This window comes from Rhagoletis zephyria, unplaced genomic scaffold (assembly GCF_001687245.7).
Source record: "Rhagoletis zephyria isolate East Lansing unplaced genomic scaffold, Rhagoletis_zephyria_1.1 Rzeph_scaffold_05396, whole genome shotgun sequence".
Lineage (NCBI taxonomy): Eukaryota > Metazoa > Arthropoda > Insecta > Diptera > Tephritidae > Rhagoletis > Rhagoletis zephyria.
In genome coordinates, this window is record NW_016162479.1 from 8,622 (window position 1) to 35,573 (window position 26,952).

Below are 26,952 nucleotides of genomic sequence, written 5' to 3' on the forward strand. Positions count from 1 at the left end.
AGAAAACATAAATGTCTTTCAAAATAGAGATTTGACTTTCAAATGGATCGAATTCATTATCGTGGAGACAGACGGTGGGCAAACACAATGAAATATTTAAATTTTATCTATGTAGTGTGTGAAGACGTCAATGGAAGACATGTATTTTGTTTTGTTCGCTGCTAAAATAAATTCGCAAAATTGTATACAAATTGTTTTCACATTTGTTTGAAAATATACAATATATGTATGTACTATACATGTATTAGAATGCATCATCTCCATAAAAAAAAATTCGTACCTACTGTTTTCCATCGGAAATATAAAATGTATTATATTTTAAAGCTTGGATTTAAGTATCTGCCGCAACAGCGCATGCCTATCGACTTGGCCTACATTTATGTACATGACTTCTGTAGAAGCTGTCCCGATGAAGAGGAGGAGGATTCGATTCTCCATTCTCGGTAGGCAATTCTTAGAGGTCCTTAGATGCGTGGAAATCAGGGATCCTCTAAAATTCCAGCAAAGTTCAAAATGGTTTTAGGAGGGATTGGGGGCCCTGAGCCTAAGTGTGTCTTATAGACGACCGCGACAACCTAACCTAACCTAAAACTTCCGCCAAAGTATTTCTGAAAACTATTAAGATTTACGTGAGCTGGTCCAAAATCGTGTTTTTATAAATACAACCAGTTTTCAAAAATATTTTTTCTTAAAAATTACCTGAGATGATAGAAGGTGTAGGCTTAAAATGTTTAAAAATTGTATCAATGGAATCAAAACAATGAGATTTTTGTAGGCAATTTCAAATCGCTGTAGATCATGTTGACGGAAATCTTAGAATATAGTGAATTTTATTATTCCGTCGAAAAACTCCATCTTTTTGGGTGATGCACCCTAATGTACGTACTTACTATGTAGACATACACATAGATAATTTTATATAGCATGTACTTATAATGGAATTCATATACATATTTGCATGTAGCGACAAATTCAATTGAGTTTGAATTTCACTGAATTTCAAGGTTTCTTTTACGTCCTTGCCTTGCGCGGTAGTCGAGCCCTAAAATAATTTTGCTCCACTATATCAACATTTTTTCTTAGTGTGCATCCACTTATATGTATGTTCTTTTAAGGTAAAATTTTTTCCAAACATAATTTGTCTTTGTCCCTTCGTAGAGCCTGAGGAAGGTTAATAATATATACCTTACTCAAATCGTAATGGGTCTCTTTGACCCTTTTTTTGAAATAGTTCAATGGCTGTGTAAATTTAGGGTAGTACAATAGTCAAAAGTGTATATAGTATATATGGGTGTAAATTAAGAGGTAGCGCCTCCTAACATTGTAGTTACATAACACTTTAACGCCCTAACTACCATTTTTAGTTACCCTCTCTTTAAAACGAGAGAGGTGAAAACTTCAACAACAAAAATGAAATAAAATCGAGAACTACGTTTGAAATGAACTTAAACATCGGACTATTTTTTGATCTTCAATGGCCCCTTGTAAAATTTCATACTTATGCGTTTTGTAATACATTTTAGCCCCCCCTAATATTTGAACAGATGACCCATTACACTGGCCAACAAAATTAGGCGGCAGAGTCAATAAGAGCAGATTCCTATAGATTTTTGTACGCAGAGTCAGTATGCCCTTAGAATTTTCAGATGGGCTCCAGTTTTTGAGAAAATTCGAATTAAAGGTGTCACAAAAAGAATTATTGACATACTTTAAACTGTTCTAATATAAAAACAATATATGATGGCATATTTTTAATGAGATGTAAAGAAAGCTTAAACCCTGTTCTTTTATCCCGACAGATAAAAATTCTTCATGGTTGTATTTGTTTTTGAAAAGTTTCAAGTCAAACTCTTGTCTTTCGTGACTTGGCACACAATTTAAAAGAAATAAAGTTCGTATGTCATGAGAACTGCGCCCTTCGTGCATATAGGCAGGAACAGGGGATTAATAATAAAATATGGCTAGTTTGTGACAAAAAAAAATGGTAAAATTTAAAAATTGTGATAAGCATGAATACAGGTGCTAGGCCATTATTTCGTTATGTCCTTAAAATGACTATATCACAAAGGCATCTTTCAAATTTCAAATCCCTTCACATAAACCAAAAAAAAAATTCTCTATATTAAAAAATATGCTTATAGCTGAATTTTTCTATCCTTTTTAATGACGGTGGCTAATTATATGCATACACACTTTCACATATATGTACATATGTACGTATACTTATACATATGTATGTACAAATGCGTGTGTGAAAATATCGATAAATAAATTAATTTGTGCTTCAGTGCTTGAAAAGAATTGAAAATCTGAGATGTGGGAGTACATACCTGTGTATATTAGGCTGAAGTCAGAGCATCATTGAGACCGAAAATAGATATCTGTTAGCGGCGAGTGAACCCATTTAATATGAAGATAATTTCTTTATTGCATTTAATTTATGATTATTGGTAATTTATAAACTCAATACTAAAGAACAAGGAAACTTGTTGACATGTCGATCGTTTGTAACCACTTAGTGAATTCCAGATAGATTTCGGAGTATATACGGATATACATACATACATATGTACATATGTAAGTAATTATTAATATCGCTCATTTGCTACAATAAACAGTTGACCAGAAGACTGAAACAGTGGCCATAATTGTTGCCAAATAATCAGAAAAAAATATTTTTTATGGTAGAGCTAGGTATACAAATCCATGGTCTGTCGGTGTCCAAAAATTATAAAATATTCGAGAAGACACGTATTTTGTTTTTTGTTTTTGTTTTGATGTTTTAACGGCTTTAAACATATTAAAAGTTCAACGAAGTTGTTGAATAATTTTAAGTGGTGTCTTTTATGTAAAAAAAACCAAAATTCATTGAAATTTAAACTTTTATTAGCCTGCAAATTACCACCCTCGCAGTATCCGGGCCTACCAGGAAGAGGTTACGGGAATAAAACACCCTCTTTTTTATTTATTTTTGTTTGTATGTATATTTTTTTAAATTGTTACTATTTATTTTTTTTTTAACAATTTAATTAAGGTAAGAAACTCAACCAGTTAAAAAAACCCAAAAAACTTTCATTATTTCCAGCGTAATATTAGTCATCGGCAATTAGATTTTTATTTTTTTTATTTGTATTTTATATTTTTTTGTAAATAATTTAACTAACCAACCAGTTGAAAAAAGAAACCTTCATTATCATTAGTCATCGGCAATTAGTAATTTTTTTTATAAATAATTTAAACAAAAATTTAAAAAAAAAGGCTTATTAATTCCAGGGCAATTTTAGTCATCGGAAATTAGATTATTTTTGTCAAAAGAGGCAAAGCTAATTTATATCTTCATTTTAAAGCTCTAGGCAGTCCAACAATTTCAAAGTTTTATTAATTCCTGCGCAATCTTCATCAAATTAAAGGTAATTTTGTTGGCAAGAAATGGTGCACTAAATTTAAATGGTTGTAAATCAAACAAAGCAAAGATATGCAAAAACAACATGCATTTATTTTAAATTATACGAAAATATGCGCAGTAAATAAATAAAAACAGGCATTTCTTGCGAATTATGTAAAACCATGCACTTACTGCAAACTATGCAAAAATACGCACTTACGATTGAATAACATTTTAAAGGAAATTTCATCATTCATGCATTTGCATGAGATTCCTAGTCCTACTTATTTGTAGAAATATGACCAGAACGGAAGGTTACTCATACGCCGTGTGTCATACATGTTAATAGACGCACGCGCAAATTTCTTAAAAATTTAACAATCAATTACAAAAAGCGCAAATTATCTGCCGATTTTTATTAATGTAGATATCTTTGGCTACAGAATTTATAATATATTTCGTTCGTTATATATTTTTTTTTGTAAACAGAGGTGGATACCAGTGGCCACAATCGGAATAGCGTAGCTTAAATATGTAATTTTTATTAATCCGAACGTGCTTTAAAACAAAAAATAATTATCAACATATTTTGTTACAGTACTTTTTCAAAGACTCATTGATAATTTCAACAAATTCAAGAGCTAGATATGTACGTAGGTTAGAATTTATTAATAAATTGATAAATTGATAAAAATTTTAAATAAGTCTTACAAACGCTTTTTCAGATTTTATGAATTTGTTATGAACATAACAAAATGTTTCAAATGTCATAATAAGTAATTTGATTTTGCATAATTCAAGCTATCTCGACTTTATTAATTCAAATTCAAGCTATCTCGACTTTATTAATTCAAACTTTTAAATAATATTAGTTTCGACAGGGGGTAATTCCAAGCTTGATTTCGCTAAAATTTTATTCAGTGGCTTTTGTGGTCAAAATGTAAAAATAGCGGTCTGGTTATTTTTCGTCAGAATCACAATGGATCTCTGTGGTTATATCCTTGCTTTTCGGCATAATTAATATACAATTTAAGGAGGAAAAGCTTTGATTTAACTTTTGGTTCATCCATAACTGCGTTTGTAGCATAAAGTATTTGACGCTTTACATTTACATAAAGCAATGCGAATGTATGTGCTTTATAGGCAACCAATCCCCATGCGAAGAAACAAGTAATATGATACCGATGTGAAGGAACAGAAAATGCATTTATAGATATTTTCGATTTGAAATAAAATTTTTATGAAATTTAGCTATGTGTGAATATGTAAAATTTACTAGTAAATTAAGTTTTTTTAATTAAAGCTATTACATAACTTAAATCAAAATTTTTTGGGGGCATTTTTAAAGAAATATCGATTTGGACATATTTCTATTTACATATTTGGGAAAAAATTATTCAAGTTCCCGCATACTAAAATTAAGAATGGGTAAAATTTCTCCCAAACGATGAGGTTAAATTTATTAAATCAAGGTTTGCTCCATCTGAGTAACTACTTATTATAGGTGCATTCTTCTGCAAACGAGCTATAAAATAACACTCAGTAAAGTAACGAAATACTTGCAAAGCAAAAACACAAATTCGGCTATTCATCCGAGTTCAGAGAGGTCCGTTAAAAAATATGTGTTGTTAAGTGAAAAAACTGCTCTATTGTGAACTTGTTGATGGGAAAGTGCTTAGGGATTTTTTAAAAAGAATTACTCATTGTCATTGGTATTTTTTTGTACACACGAAGCTTGTGCTTCAAAAATCGTTTAATACTTGTATATGTATACACTACACATCATTCATACGAAACCAGGGGCCGAACAATAACAGTTATTGATGAAAACTGTCAGTGAAAAATTCTTTATAAGGGAAATGATCTACAACTAAGTTATACATGCCAATCGATTTCTCTTTTCACCGAGACACAGATTTGAAAATAAATTTTTATTTGCAATTTTTATGCCAAATAATAACAATTATTTTTGATTTTTATATTAATTTTCCTAGATAACAGTTATTGGAGACTTTTATCTATAAAAGTTATCAATAAAAATCAGTCAGTGACTTTTACTTTAAAAGTCATCTTATATTGATGTCACCGACTTTTATTTTTTAAATCAATCATATAAACGTCAATAATATATTTTGTAGTTAAGAAGGTGTTGGGGAAACTACGACTTATACAAATGACTTTTATAAGTATGATTTAAAAAATAAAGTTCAGTGACTGATTTTAAAAATCAAAAACCAATCAACTGTTATTTGCAATTATTTAGATAAAAATCAAAAATAATTGTTATTTTGGTTTTTATAAATCAGAAATAACGGTTATTTAAGAAGTATTTAAATAAAAGTCAAAAAATAATTGTTAAATAGCAATTTTTTTAATAAAAGTGTTAACTGTTAAGGTCCCTGTACGAAACTATAAATTTCACAGTTATTATTTCTGTGCAGATTTATTAAAACAAATAAGAATTAGTTCATGCGGTATTATATTTCTCAGAAATCGGACCAAAAGTATTTGTGTTTTTAATTCAAAAATAGGGAGTCTAAAACCAAAGGCGTCAAATGAAAGTATAAACTCGAAAAACAAACAAATAACTCTGCTTTATAACTAAATTTAGTAATTGGTATTTCCAACTTTGCTTTAAAATACTACTCGAAGACTTTGCGCCAAACATCGCAGCAAGTTTCTAACAGTTCCGATGGAATCTCTAAGAAAAATGACTCCAAGTTTGCGCAGCTGCCTTTTGGTATTTTGTAGCTCAAAATTTACTGATTTGAGCTGAAAAGAGATGCAAAACTTAGTACGGAGGAGGTCCAAACCCAAAATTTCGATACGCGTTGAGCTCCTTATAAGAAGAAAAGTTGCATAGAGCCCTGAAATTTCATCAAGGGAATTGAAAAACTAATATTTTTCTCCCGATTTCTGGGCAAAAATAAACCTTTATGTTTTTGTTATTCTTCAGACACCTATATATGTACATAAGTATGATAAATCTACATTGAAATAAGTACTGTGAAATGTATACTTTCATTTGATGCCTAGTGTACATACTCAAACTTTGAAATCCGCGACAAATCATGATATCTCCAGTACATTTTGGGTGCGGGTGTTTAGGTTTGTTGCTCCGCCTATAGACACTGCGTATGCGATATTGTACCTTTCACTTTAAGGATGATCCCCTAAACTATAATAAAAATCCAAATGTCTAAACTCTTTCGTGTGCCAAAGTTTCGCCATTCCCATTTCATTATCGTTCATACACATACATACATATACAATCATTTTACATACATATATGCATACATACATATGTACACATAAAACATCATATCAATTAAGATATAATTACAAATTTTATTTGTTTATTTTTTAAACATCAACAACATCGATCGATGTTCCCACGTACATACATACATACATATACATAATATATATATGCATTTAATCTACAACCAAACATCGATAAACGGCTGCAGAGTGCGACGTAAACTGCCACAAGAAATGCGAGCATTTAATGGCCAATTTATGCGGCGTCAACCAAAAGCTGATCGTCGAAGCTTTAGCTTGCGTCAAGCGAGGTAATCAATCGCATGCATATGATCACTTAGTATCCAATAAATGCCAAAAAGTATCTACTTATATATATAAAGTACGCCACGGTTTATCACAAATATATATGGATCATTCGACGGGTAAATAATATCAGTTAATTAGGAGATTATGAACGCGGATGCCAGAATACAACTCCGCTCCCTGTACACATATCGGTGTTTCCATGAAAATGTACACCGAAAAGAGGTTATGTATACGCGAAACGGCTGTGAGAAAAGCTGAAAAAATTAAATAAATAAAAATTAAGGGAGAAATCTGTCACGTCCGATATGTCACATCCGTTATCACATTTTAATTCAAAATTAAACCAACCAATTTGACTTTATTTAAAGGATATTTAAGAAAGTAAGACCTCACCGGATTCGCAGAGTTTTGTTTACATATTTTTAAATTAAATAATTTTAAGTAAATTTGGTACTTTGAAGCATTTCTGTGGTTGTAACGTCCGTTATGAGCTCCTTTTCCTCGATTTTCCCGACACCAGCGTTCCAAGCGCACTTAAGTGTTTTGGCAACCAAAGGACGGTATAAAAGCTAAGCCACGTCTTATTTTTTTTATAAGTGACTCCCGTTTTCTTATGATTTATATGATTAGGCATAAATGCATAGTATCTATGTCCATACATAAATGCATTTGTATAAACAAGACTTCCTTCCTTCAAAACTAATCAATAGATCCCATTGTTCCCTTGCCAAACACATATATGTACCGGTGTGTATGTATACTAGTACTGGAATTGCCCGTTTATTAGGATATTCCTGCATGTGGACTAAATCCGAGTAGTACAGATATCCGGTTAATATGTGTTCTTCTATGTTGTCCGTATATCCGCTTATTATTCTCACAATTACTGAATCTATCGAGTTTCAAAATAACTAATAAATATAACACTCCATTAAAACATAAACAATAGTTATTTCATTTTATAATTTTTAGGTCAGAATATCCGAATATCCTCAAATCTAGAAACAGCCCTTATGTATACATATGAGCTTATGTACATACGTATGTATGTACATATACACAGCTCTTCTGTAATGTTTTTTAAAACACTTATAGCACAGAAAGAAAACAAATGAAAATTCCTCACTTTTTTAAATGGTGAAATTATTTATTTTTGTTGCTATTTTCAACGTTCTAGTTCTTTTTTCTTTAATCCGCATTTCCTCGTGTTTTGCGAAATGGTCGAAATCCCAGCGAGCCTCTGAAAGTAATTACTTTCCACTGCGCCATTCAACAAACACAAATACAAGTACATAGATACATATGTATGTATGTTAGGGTTGCCATCATTTTTTAAGATATTTATAGTACTTTTTCAAAAAAAAATCAAAAATATTTACTACACTTATACATGGTACGCGTATCTTCGTTCTGCAAAACCGCGTAAGTGACATTTTTTGCCAAAAATTGGATTTGCTCACAAAAGCTCTTGGCTCAATTCTTATCCATTCGTACTGAAATACACTAGCTAGAAATGCGATTGCTTTTTAAAAAAGAGAACCATTTTGAAATATGAGTGTATTTACTCTCTAGAAAATAATGTGTGCAACCTCACATACGCGGTTTTGTACGACATATAGTATTTTATTTAAAAAAGTAAAAACGTTTTTTATTATAAATGTTTCTCCTTAAAATATTTCTTTGCACTTTTGGCAGTATTTAACAATTCCTTGTTAACTATTTAAGTATCATATGCTTTATCGCAATAAATAATTAAATTAATATGAATCAAAGATTGGGTTTTGTTTTTGGTTTCATCCATTTTAGTATACATTTTGTTCTTAAAAATTACTGAAATATATTTATTTATAGTATATTTATAACTGAATAATTATAGTATTTTTGCATACCATATTTTTCCAATAGTATATAGTACGCGGACCGACAAAAATAGTACAATACTATATATTATAGTGCGGTTGGCAACCCTAATGTATGTACATATATATGCAAACATATGGTATATTCGCATACGTTTAAACAAAAAACTTATTTTGGCTCAATGATGATGACCCATTGTGTTCGATTTATTGGCTTGCGGCCATGCAGCTCAGGTGATTGTATTGTCCAGAAATTGAAAGAAGAAAGTTTCGTTCTAAGAAGTTTCTTTTGACGTAGAATACGTCTTACCTTAAGGTATGGGGGCTATGTTCAAATGTTGTAGTTGTAATTTTTAGAGCTTCACAAAAACGCTTATTGCACGAGAACTAATAAAGCGATTTCAAAGAAAAGTGTGGCGTTTCAAAGATAAAATTCCAAACCTGTCGACAGATTCATTTTTGTAAATAACCAATTCGGTTTCTGTCGTAAAAACAACGGTAAACATTGCCTTATTTTGGGGTCAATTTTGAGCCTTTAAAGTGCTCTAGCAACTTATTGTTGGCATATATAACTTTCATTTTCGGGATATAGGTTCTTTGGAGCAGTAGAAATATTATCGGGTACAAATTTTATATAAATTTAACAAATATTGAGCATTTTAAGGCAAAAAATTGTTGAAAAAATTTGCAAATTTTTTTCATTACCAAAATGCTCGAAAACCGCTCGAATGATTTTGTTTTTGTTTTCTTTAATCAAAAATTCAAGAGTTTTCCTTTCGTTTGGTATATGGGAAGTATTGGTTGATATCTTCTATATATGTTTATTTTATTCAAATATATGGGCATAAATGATTTTCCATACAAAATCACCTCGTCATCATTTTGCAAACACGTGCACGCATTGGAAGCGTGGGAAGGAGACAAAAAGTATGTATGTGTCCGTAAGTACATATTTCGGGGTTTATCGGTATAATAATCGATACTTTGTCGGTTTTATTACCGATGTTTTTATCGATTTTGCTATCGAAATTTTTATCGATAATGTTATTGATTTTGCTATCGATATTTTCGGAACTTATCGATATAATGATCGGTATTTTTTCGATTTTGTTATCGATATTTTTTCTCGATTTTGTTATAGATATTTTGTTGACTTTGTTGTCGATTTTGTTATCGACACTGTAATCGATTTTATGATAGATTATTTATCGATTTTGTTATCGATATTTTTATCGATTTTGTTATCGATTTTATTACCGATATTTTTATAGATTTTGTTGTCGGTATTTTAATCGATTTTGTAATCGATATTTTTACCGGTTTTGTCATCGATATTTTTATTGATTTTGTTTACGATTTAGCTATCGATATTATTATTGCTTTCGTTATCGATATTTTCATCGAATTTGTTATCGATATTGTTATTGGTTTTGCTATCGATATTTTCGGAACTTACCGATATAATGATCGATACTTTTATCGATTTTGTTATCGATATTTTTTATCGATTTTGTTATCGATTGTGTAATCGATTTTGCTATCGATTTTGTCATCGATACTTTTATCGGTTTTGTTACCGATATTTTTATCGATTTTGCTATCGATATTGTTATAGATTTTTTTATAGGTTTTATATTCGATATTTTTATTGATGTTGCTATCGATATTGGTATCGATATTTTTATGGATTTTGTTATGGATTTTGTTATCGACTTTATAATCGATTTTGTTATCGACTTTGTTATCGATTTTGTAATCGATATTTTGATAGATTTTGTAATCGATTTTGTAATCAGTATTGTTATCGATTTTGCTATCGATTTTGCTTTCGATATTTTTTCGATTTTGATATCAATATTTTCATCGATTTCTTTATCGATGTTTTTATCGATTTTGCTACCGATATTATTATCGCTTTTGTTATCGATATTTTTTGCTTAGTGTGTGCTTTTGTTTTTTTACTTGGATATGCTCTTAACCATACCACGTATTCTACGTTTAAATTTAGCGGCTGTATCTCCGATACAGCCTGCAGGCCAAGACGAAGGCGCTGGACTGTTCCTTTTTATGCAAATGTACGTACATACATACATGTTTATGCATGTGTATGATGCTGGTTAATTGCAGTGTCCTAAATACGTAAAAAATTTATTATATATAGTTATGTATCGGCATTTTATGGCACCGGCCCCGTGTTGCTATTTTTAGCTGGTCTCTTCCCGATTGCGTTAAGATTCTTGGCACACGTTCTGCAACAGTGTATTACATGCACTACTCTCGTGCATAAATATGTAGATATGTATGTATGTGCATAACTGCATGCACACATCCTGACATGCATATATACATATTTACATGCATGTCTTCATTCTCCTAATGTATGATTCATACAAATATTTAATTGTGGATTCATTTTATGAGATCTAGCATAACCTTATTGAAAACATATGCATAGGTAAAGTTATTATAGCTTAGCAGATTGATAAGAACTCATATGGAAGAACTACTTGCTCCTAGTGTTGCCAGTAGTATAGAGCCAAAATATTTCAGATCTAACAAAATCAAGGTGATGGTACAGAATGCGTTCTAGTGTATCTTTGATTTTATACACTAGACATAACCTCCTTTTTTCACATTGCACTTAGCCACGTACTGTAGTTTACACTCTAGCCTTGACAGCAGTGTTGCCATTTTGGTACTTTTGGAGCTAGATTAAGATCTTTATTTTTCTATTTAGCTCTTTTTTTAGCTTTTTTCAGAGTTATCTAGCACTTTTTAGCTCCAGAAAGTTTTAGTTGTACATATTTGGTAATAACTTAAATTAAAAAATCTGTAATTTCGTTGTTGACTAAAATTCAGTTGGCTCTGGTGATCTCAGGCTATTTTCGATACCGTCATGTTATTATATTCGCTAATACTTAGAAAAGTTCCATTCCTAATGCTAATGGCGCGTAAGCAAATGGAAAAAGGGGCAAGTAAGTTGATTAGTTTCTACCACATGCGCGGGAGCACACAAACTATACTGGGCAGTAATTCGAGCTTCCGATAAGCTCAGACGGTGTATTCTCTCTCAGGCGGAAATAGTAGAAAGGAAAACCAAAAGTTAAGCGTTGATAAAATTAAAAATTTCGAAATGCAGTGAAAAAACATATACCTATTTGTATTCACGGGAAAATACAGACTCCACAAAAATTAATTAGAAGAAAGTCCTTTTTTTTGAACGCGCGGATTTTGTTTTTCCTTACTAATTTTAATTAAATTTATAAAATTTTTTTTGTAACTAAAATTGGGGAAAATGTAAAAGCAACTTTACGTCAATAAATGCTTGACTGTAAAAAAAAATTAGCTCTTCATTTTAGCTACTATTAGTATTATTTATTATTTGGCTCTTTTTAGTTCGGTTTTTCGACCGATTTGGCTCAAAGCTAAAGATTTTCTGGCAACACTGCCTGACAGTGTTTGAATATGGATACATATCAGAGTTGTGCAAAAGTCGATAGATTACTAACTCAGGACATAATAAAATTTAAAAACAACCTCAACACTTAAGCGAGCTTAGTGGGTAGGTAGGTACCCAGCAAATACAGTCTCTAACGTTAGAGAAATTTGGATTTCGACATTAGATAATTAGGGAATTCTCTAATCGTTCTCGAGTCGATGACGAAGTTAGGGAACTACATTAGAATTCGAATCGAGAACAATTTAGAGAAACTACGAAAATTCAAATACAACGCATTATACCAAATGAATGAATCATAGATTATTTCAAGTTCAAATAATTCGTTACTAATTTATTGCAAATATATTTAATACAAATTTTACAAACAAAGCGTTTTATTTAGTAAAGCAAAACAGAAGTTTGAAATTCACATTCGAATCCCATTAGAGATCAACATTAGAATTCGATAAGAGAATTAATATTTTCTCGAGTCGAGAACTATGTCCCATTTTTGTAGAGATCGCTATGATTATCGATAGTTTTTCGACTCGTTCTCTAACGTTTGAGAATGGAGAATGTGGCTAGTTCTCCAATCATTCTCTAATCGAGAACTAACCTCAATGTTTGCTGGATATCTTAAATTTTCACTTAAGTTGGGTATTTTAAATGTTCACTTAAGCATAAAGGCAGCAAAGCAAAATATACTGTACATATTTCCCCATATTTGATAATTTATTTTGGCCATCCTGCTGAGTTGAGCATTTTCCTGAAAGCATTGGGAACTTTTGTTATTCTTTTTTTTAATTTAATCACCACGTCAGTTTACTGTCCATTACAACTGGTTGAAATCGTTGGGGCAAGCGTCGAGGTTTCCACATCATCAGGAAAAGAACTGCACTCCGAAGGGTGCCTACGTTTGCCTTGCTCGTGATTTTTGACTCACACCATTTTACCATCACTCTGCGGCAATTCAAAAGATTTTCAAACTAATGATGAATGACAGGATTAATGGCGATTGAGTCAAAGCACTAAAAAGCACCTCAACAATTGTTGAAGACTTCAGACACATAGACAGACACGCAGGCAGTCATCCGTGATGTTAAGCCTTTTCTACCGTAGCATCATACAAAGAAGAACGATCTCTGAGGATTTGACCTTCGTATAGGGGGGCTGAATTTTGGGCATTGGTTGAGATAAACTCCTTTCCTTTATATATATAGATATCGCTTAGCTTAGAATGGAAAGTTGCACAATCTCCCTTTGCAGAAACGCAGATAGTAAACCGTAACCCGTGGACTTAAATGGCTCGTACCGCTCTTTATAAATGTGTCTTCAAAATATTCGAGATCTTCCCCCTTTGTAATGCGCGTATCTATTCTAGCCCAGTTTTTGGGAACGTAGTCGCAGCCGCTTCTATCACAGCCTTGCTGCCTGTAGTTCATTCACTAGTCCCATGTAAGAAACTTAGCAAGAATCATCCAAAGCCTAGAGTATTATTTTCAATGCTAAACAAAAAATACTGCCTAGTACTTTGGCTTTCCTTTTTTAATATGGATATTTCCATAGTCACGTACGTGACAGTCGTACGTTTCAATGAGATACAAACAAAGAAACACATTTGTTTTCTTTTACATCTTTGGGCCTTTGGGAAGCACATTATTAGTTATATACATATTTAACAAAAAATAGAAAGCAATCGAACCATGCGGTAAATATATGCAATTAAAGAGAGTGACGTTATGTGACAAAAATGGAAGTTAATTTTTTCGTTTCTTACAAAATCTCAAAACTCTGCGAATTGTGGATAGCTTCTTTCATGAAACTAGTTCTAACATGATTTGGAATAATTTTAGTTGTTTTTAGAGTTTTTTGAATTAATGCAACTTGTTTCAATTTTCTTTTACAATACCAAATGACACGGCGTGACCAAGCAAATAAAACATGAATTTAATGTCGAATATACTTTATGTTTTGACTTCAGTGCCAATTCAGGGTCAATTTTTTCGAAATCTATGATTTATTACGTTTCAATTACATACGCCAAATCCGAACGAAATCGGACCATAAATACGGTATTTCAAAATATATCCACACTGGCGCCACCTAGCAAGACTATTTTTCTCGAAAATATTTCTGCTTACATAACCAGTATACATTTAAAAAAAAGCAGACGAGTTGGCTCATAAATACTTTAGATATATGGCTTTAATTTTTTTCGTCGCGGTAGACTTTCCGATGGATTTAATATTCCCGCCAACCCACTCCGCATTTCACACATTAAGCCAGTTTGAGAAAATCTTTCACTTCACTCCTTTGTTTACCACGTAGGCCTACATTTATTTTTATTTTCCTTGAGGGTGGACACAATTTTTGGAAGGTTAAAAGATTCTAGAAAATAAAGATCAGCACTGCACTTGATACGTATATATATTTATGTAGGTGCATACTTAATATAACATCAGAACTATCAGAAACTGAAAAAGAGTACTAAAGATGAAAAGATGAATGCTTACTAAACGCAAATCACACTCAAGTCTTTTTCTCTTAACGCTCAATCGAAGGGCATTTAGTTGAATATTTTCGTTGAACTCTATTTCAATGCCACGAAAATTGGTGGCAGCGCTTTCTACAGAAATAGAGACATCTCAAGTCATTAGTAACATTTCGAATAATAATAGAAACCTTAGTTGCAAGCAGTGGCCTCTTAAGTTCAGTGCTGTTTTCATATATGCGCACCTGGCCAACGTAATTGACAGCTTTTGGCAGAGTCATAAACAACAAATTTTGACATTTATTTTCATTGACAGCTTCGCAAAAGCCCATGGCCATTAAGTAGAGCGGCAATTAAACTAAAGTTCGCCAGTATTAATTTCCATGGCTATGAATCGGTAATATGTTTGGCATTTATTGGATAATGGTTCAAAGAAAAATTTATTTAGAAACACTGTTGGTTTTTCTAATGTGTATAGGCGCACGCGAGGCCCGAGAATCACCAAGTACACCGCCCAGTTCGAATCCCGTTTACAAGATCGAGGCCAGTGACGAACATGATGGTATGTTCTACGTCTATGTTATATTACGTAAATAAACTAACCATAAGTAACTGCTAGATTTAAAAAATAATAATAATGCTGTTATATTTACTACGTACATACATACATACATGTGTATGTATTTATAAACTTGTATGTATCTTCTCTAACTTTTTAGTTGATTTCTGAGAAAAATCAAGTGGCCGTTGTGCGCTTATGGTCGGATTATGGCAACTTAACGTAACTTATGGCTCTCTCTTAACAACTCTGTTAAATGAGTGTTGCTTATAATTGAACAGCCGAAACTTAACGTAACTTAATGCCACATCGAAATCTCTTTCATTTTGATTCTCTAAGTTCTACGTTACGTTAAATTAAGTTAAGTTGCCATAATCAGGCTTTTATATTAGTTTCGTAAAATAAACGCGGCATGGCCTGGGTTTCTTTCAGAGCTTCTCTTAACCCTTTCATGCCCGATGTTGTCTTTTAGGCCACATTGATATTTTGGTTTATACATATTTTCGTTTTAAATATTTTTTGTAACGGTTTGTGTTTGTCGTGCATGTTAGTTTTCTGCGGGATTTCGTTTTTACTGCTTATGCGCAGCAAAATGTTGCTAAAAGTGGTTCTGAAATATTTCTAAAAAGTATCTATAGAAAATATTTTTTTTTAATAAAAAGGTTTAGGTTATAAAATGTACAAAATAAAATTAAATAAAGACATCACACCTTAAAATTGTTGTTGTAATATGGCATCAAAAAAGTCTTAGCTCGATGGAATTTAATTCGAATATGAAAAGTTTAAGATAAATTCAGCATATCGAAGGCTTGTATTCCATAATTCCCTCTATCTGCAATTTTCACAAAAATGAGATTCTGATCGAAAAAATCCATCTCAGACTTAACGCTTGACAGAAGAATTTACTATTAAATTGCAAAGTCAGAACATCAGTGATGACAGGTACGTAACAGATGGGTTCTAACATTACAAAGTAGTTTTTCGTGAAAATTGCGAATAGAGGGTATTGAATATAATGTCACTAGACACGAGTAAAGGCGCGCTATTGTTTTTACGGCGAAGAAAGGCGCGGCAACATAGATTTATACCTAGCCAAGGACTGCCACTTCAGCATTATTTCCCAAGAACTCTTTGGGGATTGTACATATTATTATATCCGCAATCATAGTTGACCGCGAAAATAACACGTCTTTCTTCGCCGTCAAATAGGTTAACGGCTTTCGTCGCAGTTGACTAGATTTTGGCGCCTTTCTTCGCTGAAGTTTATTTTATTCGTCTTTTTTCGCGGTCAACTTTTGACCGTAGTGTATTTATATTGATTTATATTTATTTTCGTTTTTCTAAAAAAAAATGGAAGAATTCAAAAAAAAACTCTTAACGGCCTAATCAGGCGACTTGCTTAAGCTCAAAACAAACCAGCTGCTTTCTGAAAACCAAAATTTATTCATATCTGCCCAGATAGTTATAATGGCTCTCCCACCGAAAGTAATCACTACAAACTTTATTTCAATAAAAAAATACCGCTCATACGCGTATTTGCATAGACCAAATTATTTTTGTAATTTGCGGTTTAGGTTTTTATTGTAAAATTTATTACTTTTGCTATGATTGTTTTGACTGTGACAAAAATTTTACTTACAGAAACATCGTATACGTATTCGCAATTTCAAAAGTCGGGGCGCTTTACGGCGCCAGCTACCGTTATTCCACGTTTCAAAAACTACTCAGTGGACGATTTCCATTTCCTTGCGGTGTTGGGCAAAGGCAGTTTTGGCAAGGTAATTCTAATTCGCCCTTAAAATTTTAATTTTTTTTTTTTTTAATTTAAACTAAAACTTCCTATATTTGAACGCATCGCTTGATTTCCAGGTGCTGCTGGCTGAGCTACGCGACACCACCTACTACTACGCAGTCAAGTGTCTGAAGAAAGATGTCGTTCTCGAGGATGACGATGTCGATTCAACCTTAATTGAACGCAAAGTGTTGGCATTGGGCACCAAACATCCGTATCTGTGTCACCTGTTTTGCACATTTCAAACAGAGGTAAATAGGAAACAATCAAAACAACTACATACATATCTGCCAAATGAAACATTTTATTTCGGACGTTTAATTTATTAGAGAAAGCAATTCGTTGCGACCAGAAATCGTTTCGAAAATTTCTAATTTATTCGTTGTCTTTGTTTGTTGTTGGTGGTGTTGGTTGATGCAAGCACTGCAGTTTGCCTACCAATTACAAACGATTTAAAATGTTCCTGTCTCAATTTAAATTACAACAACAAACGCTGCTGTTGATTATTTTCGATTTATTTTGATTCGCATTGGCACCAAGTACTGGCCTATTATTAGATTCTTAATTTTTTTTTGCGCATTTTAATGAATATTGAAATATTTACATATGTATGTAGCTGTATACACATACATATCTACTATGGGTATGTTTGTTATTGAAGTACCTAATAAAAAAAACTATTTCGAGCAGACTGTCTGTTTAGGCGACAGTCTTCATATTCCATTTGTCATAAATTAAAGTCGCCTAAACTTAGTAATTCTAGTTGCATATATGTAGTTGAACATACATACATACACATATGTGCGGTCGTATACTTGTTGTTGCATTGCACAAGTACCCATTAACCCTGGTGTAGTTGTAATTTCGTGTTTTACATGGGCGGCCCGGCCCGTTGAAATGGCCACTAAATATGCGATATACACCTGCCGGCATCCTCCCAGCCACATGCCACAAAGAGCAACCCCAAATAACTCAATTAAATATTTGAGGAAAGGTGAAATGATAAATTTAGCTCACCGTTTGACCATCGATCGGTGAATAAGTTCGAACGCGCACGTTGTCGCAGCCAGCTCGAGCGATGGCCAATTTTCAAATGTGGATCAGGGCATTTGATTAAAGTGAATGTCGGCATTAATTGCGTACATAGCCGGAGGAGAAACGTCCCACTCGTCGCGCACCTCACACGCCGCACACACATCCGACGCAATGGTGGCGTAATGGTTTGGCGGTTTTACGTCTGTGATTCCTTTGAATAGCACCGCAAACAATTTGAAATCCATAAGCGTTTTTTGCGATAAGAAATGCACAAGCACTTTCACTACATACATACAAATTGTAACTATGTACATATATACATACGTGGAACATATTTAGGTAGGCTTCCCTATGCTGACATAGCTTCTTATTCGTATTTTGCACTGCAACCGACTAAGCGATTTTGGCTGAGTTCAACAAAGCACGCCAGTTGTTTCTTTTATGTGCCAACAGACATCAATTGGCCTGGAACTTCCTAGGAAAGCCGAGTCCTTGTCCATTTCGTCTTGCCATCGCAGAGGTGGCCTCTCTCTTCTTCTACTACCGCCGGATTCCGAGTTGAATGCTTTCAGGGCTATATATATATATGTCAGAATCATCGGCTTGCATTCTGCTACCCGTGTTACTGTATGGCCAGTCTGGCTCACTTGGGCTCACTTGGTCCATATTTTTTGTTTATTAACAGATTGCGACAAGAGTTTCTGTCCTGCTTGGCAGTAATTGAGAATCGCATTGCTTCGTTAACTGATTTAAGCTTATAGATTTCAATTAGGGTTTGCTCCTGAACCTCAGCCCTGCCAGTTAACACCTCTTATATTAATGTAAATGTTTAACTTTTTTTCCAGAGCCATTTGTTCTTCGTTATGGAATACCTCAACGGTGGGGATTTAATGTTCCACATACAGGAGAGTGGACGTTTCCCGGAAGAACGCGCTCGATTCTACGGTGCCGAAATAATATCCGGTCTGAAGTTCCTACACAAGAAAGGCATCATATACAGGTAAAACGTCAGTTCAACTTAGTATGTGCGTATGTTTTCAAACGACTCCTCCGATTCTGCAGAGATCTTAAGCTGGACAATGTGCTGCTGGATTACGAAGGGCACGTCCGAATTGCCGATTTCGGTATGTGCAAATTGCAGATCTACCTCGACAAAACAGCAGACAGCTTTTGCGGAACACCAGACTACATGGCGCCTGAAATCATAAAGGTAAATTTACAAATTATACAAGCAATCTGTTTTCTCTTTATTCACCTTCATCTTCCACGCCCAGGGCGAGAAATACAATCAAAATGTCGATTGGTGGTCATTTGGTGTTTTGCTCTATGAAATGTTGATTGGTCAATCGCCGTTCAGCGGCTGCGATGAAGATGAACTATTTTGGTCGATCTGCAATGAGATTCCATGGTTCCCCGTTTACATATCCGCGGAGGCCACCGGCATTTTGAGAGGGGTAAGTCCTCCATATTAAACCTTAATATATTGTCATAGGCTAAGGATCCATTGTCTTGATAGCTACTCGAAAAAGATTACACCAGGCGCATTGGATCTCAGTACAGCCCTGCTGGCGACATCAGCGAGCACATATTCTTCAGACCCATAGACTGGGATTTGTTGGAGAAGCGGCAGTTACCGCCGCCCTTCAAGCCACTTGTGGTGAGTTGTGTAATGCTAAAAACGTATTGGATTATTTGATACCAAAGGCTATTTAATTTTTTTCTTAGAAACATCCATTGGATACTCAATATTTCGACCGCGTTTTCACCAAAGAACGCGTGCGACTGACGCCCATCGAAAAGGAAATTCTGCAGTCCATGGACCAGAAACCATTCATGGGATTCACATATACAAACCCACACATCACCTTAGATTAAAATTACTAATTATACAACATACCTAAATGCGTAATAACTGTCTGTATTCTGATAGAGATATGGGTATCAGTAAGTTTAAGGAGACCTAAGGCCTAAGAATTGATTTGGAAAATACTTTGCTAGGGACCTTTGGCAATAGATTGAGATAGCAATCCGAAGTTTGTTTCAAACCAGTATTTAAACCAGGATAGTTTAGTTTAGGTAAATGAGAGTTAAGTGCATATTTTTAAACATAAGAAATCAATTCATCCTTTTAAATACCATTATCCTTGTTGTTAAAAAATATATGTTTGTATGTACATACATAGATTTGAGATTTACAAGATGTTTAACACGTTATAAAGCCGTACGATCGTAAAATTTTACAAGAGCTTAACATTTTGTTGTTGTCTTGCATAGAAAAGGAATACAACTATGAGTTCTGTGTAGTAATTTTATGAGACTACATACATATGTGAATCCACGGATAGTATTTTAAGACAATTAACACTTGCGAGTTCATTGAAGCCGGCAAGCTTTTGAATAAACTACAATACAGTACATACATATAAAAGTACTATACATAAAAGTATACATATATTTATTTCCATACAAAAAAAAATGTTGTAAAGAAATTTAACATTAAATCATCGCCCCGTGAAGATTTCTAAAGAGACTTACTTATTCATAAAAAAAAAGTCGTACAAGCAGTGTGACTCTATTTAGTATTAAGTTAGTCAAACCCGGTAAACACATAGAAAACTATTGCTAAATATTAACTAATGTTACCTGTGTACAGACAAAATTATCGAGATATTTTAAGTTACTCGTAATGTGTTTTAGAAATACTACATATGTAAATAATTATAAAATGGTTTTATTAATAAAATTAAACAGAAAATGAGCTGAAAAGTGTTGCAGGTTCGTATAAAAGCCAAATGCTTACTAACACCCGCAAGCGATGCCTCTTTGGCCAATTCCAATGAAGCACGTCAGACGTTTCGTTTCTGTAACAACTGAAGTCTGAAGGCCTCAACTAATTTTTCATAACCGGTAATCTAACATATGAGCCATTCTTTTATAATTCGGACAGCTTTCGTAAAAAATAAAATGATATCACCATATCTCCGATTCGCTTCAAATGTTTTTTATGGGTTCTATTCATGAAATAACCTAACAGGTACTCGGGGAAAATCTGTCAAAATTTGGAGTTTTCGTGATTCTGATCCGTGTACACGATAACTCGAGAAAAAATTGGGATATGTCCACGAAGCTTGGTAGGTAAGTTTCCCTTTATCCAAGGTAGGTTCGGATTGAAAAAGGGCAACATCGAACAATAACCACGCCCACCTTCCATATAACGGTATTTTCGAAACATGCAAAAACTACGATATTTCCGTAAATACTGGATCCAAATTGTTGAAAGTTGGTACGCGAAATCGAATTTTGGCATAAAATAAGACAGTTATGAAATTTTTTGAAAATGGGCTTGACACCGCCCACTTAGGATGAACTGCTGTATCTCTATCGGCCCTTCGCCAATTCCCACCAAACTCGGTACGACCATTGCTTAGAGCCTCTCTAAGAAACCCTTTGAACATTTTTTTTTTAATCAGACAAGAACCACGCCCACCTTTTATTTATTTCGCATCCCCGAATGTCTAAAATTCCACATTCACAAAATCCCGAATGCGAATGCGAAGTATTTCAAAATTTCAATTTTGTGGGAAAACGCAATCAAAGTTTTATCAATTCATACAGTTGGTATACAAAAAGACAGATGGAAAGACACATATACCTTTGCCATATTTGGGAAGTTCGGTTATGTGTTAGTCTGCACATCTTCTACTTTATAAGCTTATTAGTTGCATTATGAAATCTCCAAAAACGTAAATTTTGAGTTACATATATATATTACTAAACGTGTGATATGTACATTATTTAGACCGTGCCGGAAAAAAAGTTCGCCAGCCACCTTCTAATCTAACTATGTTTCAAGACAATTTCGAAAAAATAGCCTTTTTACATTTTTTGTTATAATTGGATACAGTTTTTTTTCCCCCAAAGTTCATTGGTCTCAACTACCCAGTTCCCGTACTTATCCACCAGATGCCGGATTCTGCCAGATTTGGTTGATTACAAATTTCACCTGTTACTGTTCCATGTTGTGTTCCTACTTTTAGGTCCACTGCGATTATCAGAATTCCACGGGTGGTCTCGGTTCTTATAGCCATAATATAACTAAATTAAAGCTCACTAAAATCATTAAACCTTTCATAAGGAATTATTTTGTTATTTAAGTAGAACTATTAAAAAAAAAATTTTTGTTGTCGGATGTAAGTGTCACTGTATAAATGGGGGCCCTAGGTTCGGCAAAAAAAAATTATTTTTTTTTTCGTAATTGAATTGCAAAAAACTTTACACTCACTGGTGTACGGCGAACTTTTTTTGTGTGCTTGTAAGTGGGTACCGTCCATTAGATACATACATACATAACTATGTAACTATGTATGTAAGCCGGCGTTAAAATAAATGTTCGTTCCCTAATGTAGGCGCGAGCATGCCCAAGTACTTACTTATGTACATATCTTATGTATGTAGGTAATTTATCGGTTGATTATCGATAGCAACCGAACTTCAGTTGCGTTGCTAGTTGCCGAAACGATATTACAGATGGCAACTGACCATTCTAAACTGACAACTGCAGTTGCCACAAAGTGTGTATTCAGGCAACTACATTTTTGTGAATGCTATAAAGGGTGTTGGAGCCTATTTAGCAGCTAAAATTAAAAAGAATGTAAAATAGTTTAAGCGATATTAACATTTTGCAACAATTTGAAATTTCAGTTCTCGTGATGAACGTGCTTTTGGTGAATCAAAAGTGAACTGATTGCAAATTTTTTCCTCTAGCAACTGAAGCACCTCTTTTAAAACTACCGACATACCAAATTCCGTAAATTGAAGTGGTTGGAGAGGGACTTCCTTCTGAGAAAAATCGAAGAGGTGCGCAAGCTTTTAGGAGCAGTGGTATTGAAGTTTCGGATAAAAGATAAACCTTGCAAGCATTAACTTTTGCTTACAGTGCGGGCGGTAGCTCTTAGAAGGTTGGAATTATCCTTTAAATGTCGCCTGATTGATTGAGGCCGTGCACTTCTCCCCCTCTTAAAAAAACAATTGAACTGAAGTTAGCATTATTGCTGACTTTTATTTAAAACTCTTTATTTTAATAATTTCATTTTACTAGCACAGCTTGCCGGTTTTCGAACTGTCAAATTTCGATTATCGATAACTGTACAACAACTGACGATAGTTGCCATTCGTAATACAAAAATTTTTCCCAGTTGCGTTGCCAGCTGGGCAACCGAACCGTGATTGCGTTGCTATCCGTAATCGACCCATTAACGTCACGTTTTGATCACCCTACTTAAAAAAGTTAGTCACATTAATAGGAGATGAGATTTCCACAAATTTCACAACAGCTTAATATGAGGCCTTAAAAGCCAGAGAAGCTTAACTGACATTAAAAAGTAATTGAGACACAGCTTAAAATGCTTCGAAACGATAATAGCCCGAGGTACGCCTTCTTAGTTTTCTTTTTTTTTTTTGCTTAAAAATTACTTGTTGCATTTCAGGTGACGATATGTTAATATTGCTTTCAACACAGACCACCTCTTCATATTGATATGTATTCATTACCAAATCTAAGCAAATGCTTATGTATGTGCATATGTACATTAAAGTGGTCCAAAAATGTATGTGAAAAAAAAAAATAAGGTCGTATTTTTAATGCCGCCACCTTCTAGGATTATTCTATACCGACAAAAAATATACCCCTATTTTTTTATTTTGAAATAAAAAAAAAATTTAGGGAGTGCTCAAAGCGCTCACAGTTTTCAATGTATTTTATATGGGGAAAAAACAACTTTTCGTAAAAATAGTGTAGAATTCTTGCAAATCAATATTTTTCGATGGGAAAACTTTGCTTATCTTCAGGAGATTCCCAGTAATAATACCCAATTGTTCCTTTAACCATTTTTTCATGGTAACTATATTTAATAGGTCCTAGAAAATGCTATGGGGGGGGGGGGAGGCAATAAAAAACCTTTAATCATAAAAAATGGTTAAATAAACAATTGGATATTAATATTTGAAGTCTCCTGAAGAGAACCACAGTTTTACGATTCCGACTTTATTATTTTGGACCACTCTAATGTACATACAAACGTACATATGTATATGGAGCGACTAGCAATGAGAGCACGAGCATTTGAATGTAAGCAGCAACTGGACGATGAAGCTGCAAAAGCTACATAGTATGTAAGTATTAACCCAGTATGGAAAGACACTAGTTTATGTAAATATCGATGTCCAACTAGTTTTTTCACCACCACAACTAGTTGAAGATCTGACTTTCTTCCTTGGAACGAACTGTTGACTTTAACATGGCAATGTCCCAGGCATCAGTCAATTATCCGACTCTGCATTTGATTTCAACTACTTTAAAATGCGTTTGGCTTAAAGCAATGCAAAGTCAGTATGTTTCTTTGACAGACGACTTTTCATGCTGAAATAGTTAATTGCCCACAGTTAGGTGATTTTACAACTAATATTGAACTATTTGCAAAGATATGTATCAAAAGTGTAAGCATCTGGTTTTTCTCGATGAGGCTGCTAGGTGATTATACATCCATTACCTTTTCAAGCAACAAAAATAATAATGAACAATATTTCATCAGATTTTACTTGAGAGCTACATAGTAAGCTTAAAATTACCTTTTTCAAATTATCAATAAAAAATTTACTTCTTTGGTAATTTAAATTTATCGAATAATTCGAAACTTATCTCCACATCCGTAGATGTAGTTGGACAAACTTTAAATAAATCTCGATTGATCTTCACCCCCAGTTTTGAGCTAGTAAATATTTAAAGTTTTGTTTTTTGAATATATGTGCATACCCATGTCTGTGTTCAAAATTTGGAACTGCTCTTTCACAATTTCTAAAGTTTCTTTCAACATCAAACCTTTTATTCTACAGTTTTTATTGAGCTTGAGGCCGTGTTTAATGAAAAACTATTGTGGAAAATCAACAATAATTAAAAAAAAAATGGTAGAAGTGATAGCTATTTCAGAAATCACCACATTTTCTCATCAGACTTCTTTCAGTGGGATTCGATCCAACGACCCCAGCCTTTTATTTGAAACTTTGCAATGGCCACTATTTAAAAGAGCTTGTAATTGTAAGCTTAGTATACAGTTCTGAAGAAATATTATTCATTATTTCGATGGCTTGAAAAGTGGTTTGCCTTTCTAGTAATTTTTCTTTAAGCAATAAATATGGGGCGATCCATCCAGATCTTTTTTTAATGTCAAACAGTTCTGGATGTCGGAATCCATATTATTCTCTGACATTTACTTAAAAAATAATAATTTCATTCAGAAATGAAATTGTGTAAAAATGTTATAGCTGCATCGATTACCTGCAGCTCACTAGGACAAAATATTTATTCATTTATACTAAGTATGTGAGCGTATGTGAACTCAGAACTTTAAAGCTGTTTTTCTCGTGCTTCTGATTTTTTGGATTATGACACTCCTGCATCAAATGCGCGATATGTATTTTGTTTATTGTGCAACATTAAATAAAAACAAAAAACTTTCGTAAAAATTTCAAACTTTTTAAATCGATCTTTTACAACTATTTTGAGTATGCAGTTTTCTTCTTCTTCTTATTCAACGGCGTTTATAAAAATATAGTACATTGTGTAACAACAACCACATAAATCCAAGTTTTAAACTTTGTGGAACATAAAAAAAAATCAGAAAACTTTCGTAAAGATCTCGAGCTTTTTTATTCGATTTTAAATATTTCTGGTATGCAGTTTTGTAGGCCATTCAATTCTTGTACAATAAAGTGCAAGTTTAAAGTAGCTGGGACTTACCGTTGATTTTTGGGAACTATTTTTTGTTTGTTGAAGGTGTTGCTCATTTTCTCCATATAAAAAATCGTAGAAAAAAATCGCCAAAATCAACGGCAAGTCCCACCTGGTCCAAAGTTTCGCCTTAGTACACAAAAATTGAATGACCCACGAAACTGCATTCCAAAAGTATTTAAAATCGCATTAAAAAGCTCGAAATTTTACGAAAGTTTTCTGATTTTTTTTTTAATATTCCACAAAGATGAAAATTGGATTTATGTGGTTTTTGTTACACAATGTACTATATTTTTATAAACAAATAATTTCAATTTAAAAATATTAAGATAAATGGTCGAATCTAGTTAATATGTGAGTTTCGTAAAGTTATGATAAGCACTATATGTGTTGCAAACGTGTACAAACATACAAATGTATGTGTGTATGGAACGTGGGCATGTCAACGATCTGTATTTGTTGTTTAGATTAGGGTCGTTCATTCACTTTTACTTAATCACATCTTTCCAAAAATCAAATCCAAATCTTCATTGAACTTTGCTATGTAAAATGACTTGGTCGGTATTACGTTTGAAGAACTCTGTTTTCATATTCTCTGAAAAAAAAACACTCCAGCAACTTTCCAGTAACCAAGAGAGAAGCATGCAAGAAATTACGACAACGCACGACCAGTAACTTGTTGTTTTCCAATTTCTTATTACATACATATTTCCCATCTTATTATTACATGCGTAAATAGGTTTATTTTGCCAATTTTTATTCAGGAAAATAGTTATTAGTAAAAATTTATACAGCAAAAATCCAGTAAAACTTTAAAGCGCAGCTGTCATTTTCACTTACGAAAACGTCAACCAGTAAAATTTTTACTAGCTTTTACTTAACAGTGTGTAAAAAAACGCAACTAATACCTCAGCAACTGAGGCGGGGAATATCCAATTTAATGTTGCCAGAAATGATTGAAATTCAAGGGGCGATAAGCGTTAAAAACGTCGATCGTCCCTCACGGAGTGGAATTGGGAGTCAACCCTATTGGTGT

At 33.3% G+C, this 26,952-nt stretch overlaps 1 protein-coding gene across 3 annotated transcripts in view; it reads left to right on the plus strand.

Annotated features, from left to right (window-relative positions):
- The window catches only part of Pkcdelta (Protein kinase C delta), a 29,019-nt gene extending 8,131 nt beyond the window's left edge, over window positions 1-20,888 (plus strand). For 2 of the 3 annotated variants that reach the window (XM_017627691.1, XM_017627692.1), the window contains exons 6-14: window positions 6,856-6,957; window positions 15,223-15,306; window positions 16,945-17,081; window positions 17,173-17,346; window positions 18,976-19,130; window positions 19,193-19,340; window positions 19,405-19,584; window positions 19,647-19,787; window positions 19,856-20,888. In XM_017627691.1, the coding sequence (XP_017483180.1) occupies window positions 6,856-6,957; window positions 15,223-15,306; window positions 16,945-17,081; window positions 17,173-17,346; window positions 18,976-19,130; window positions 19,193-19,340; window positions 19,405-19,584; window positions 19,647-19,787; window positions 19,856-20,005 (1,271 nt within the window). In that variant the 3' untranslated portion in view covers window positions 20,006-20,888. The remainder of the gene's footprint in view (window positions 1-6,855; window positions 6,958-15,222; window positions 15,307-16,944; window positions 17,082-17,172; window positions 17,347-18,975; window positions 19,131-19,192; window positions 19,341-19,404; window positions 19,585-19,646; window positions 19,788-19,855) is intronic. The other variant, XM_017627694.1, reaches the window with a different exon arrangement.
- Window positions 20,889-26,952: the final 6,064 nt, after the last annotated feature.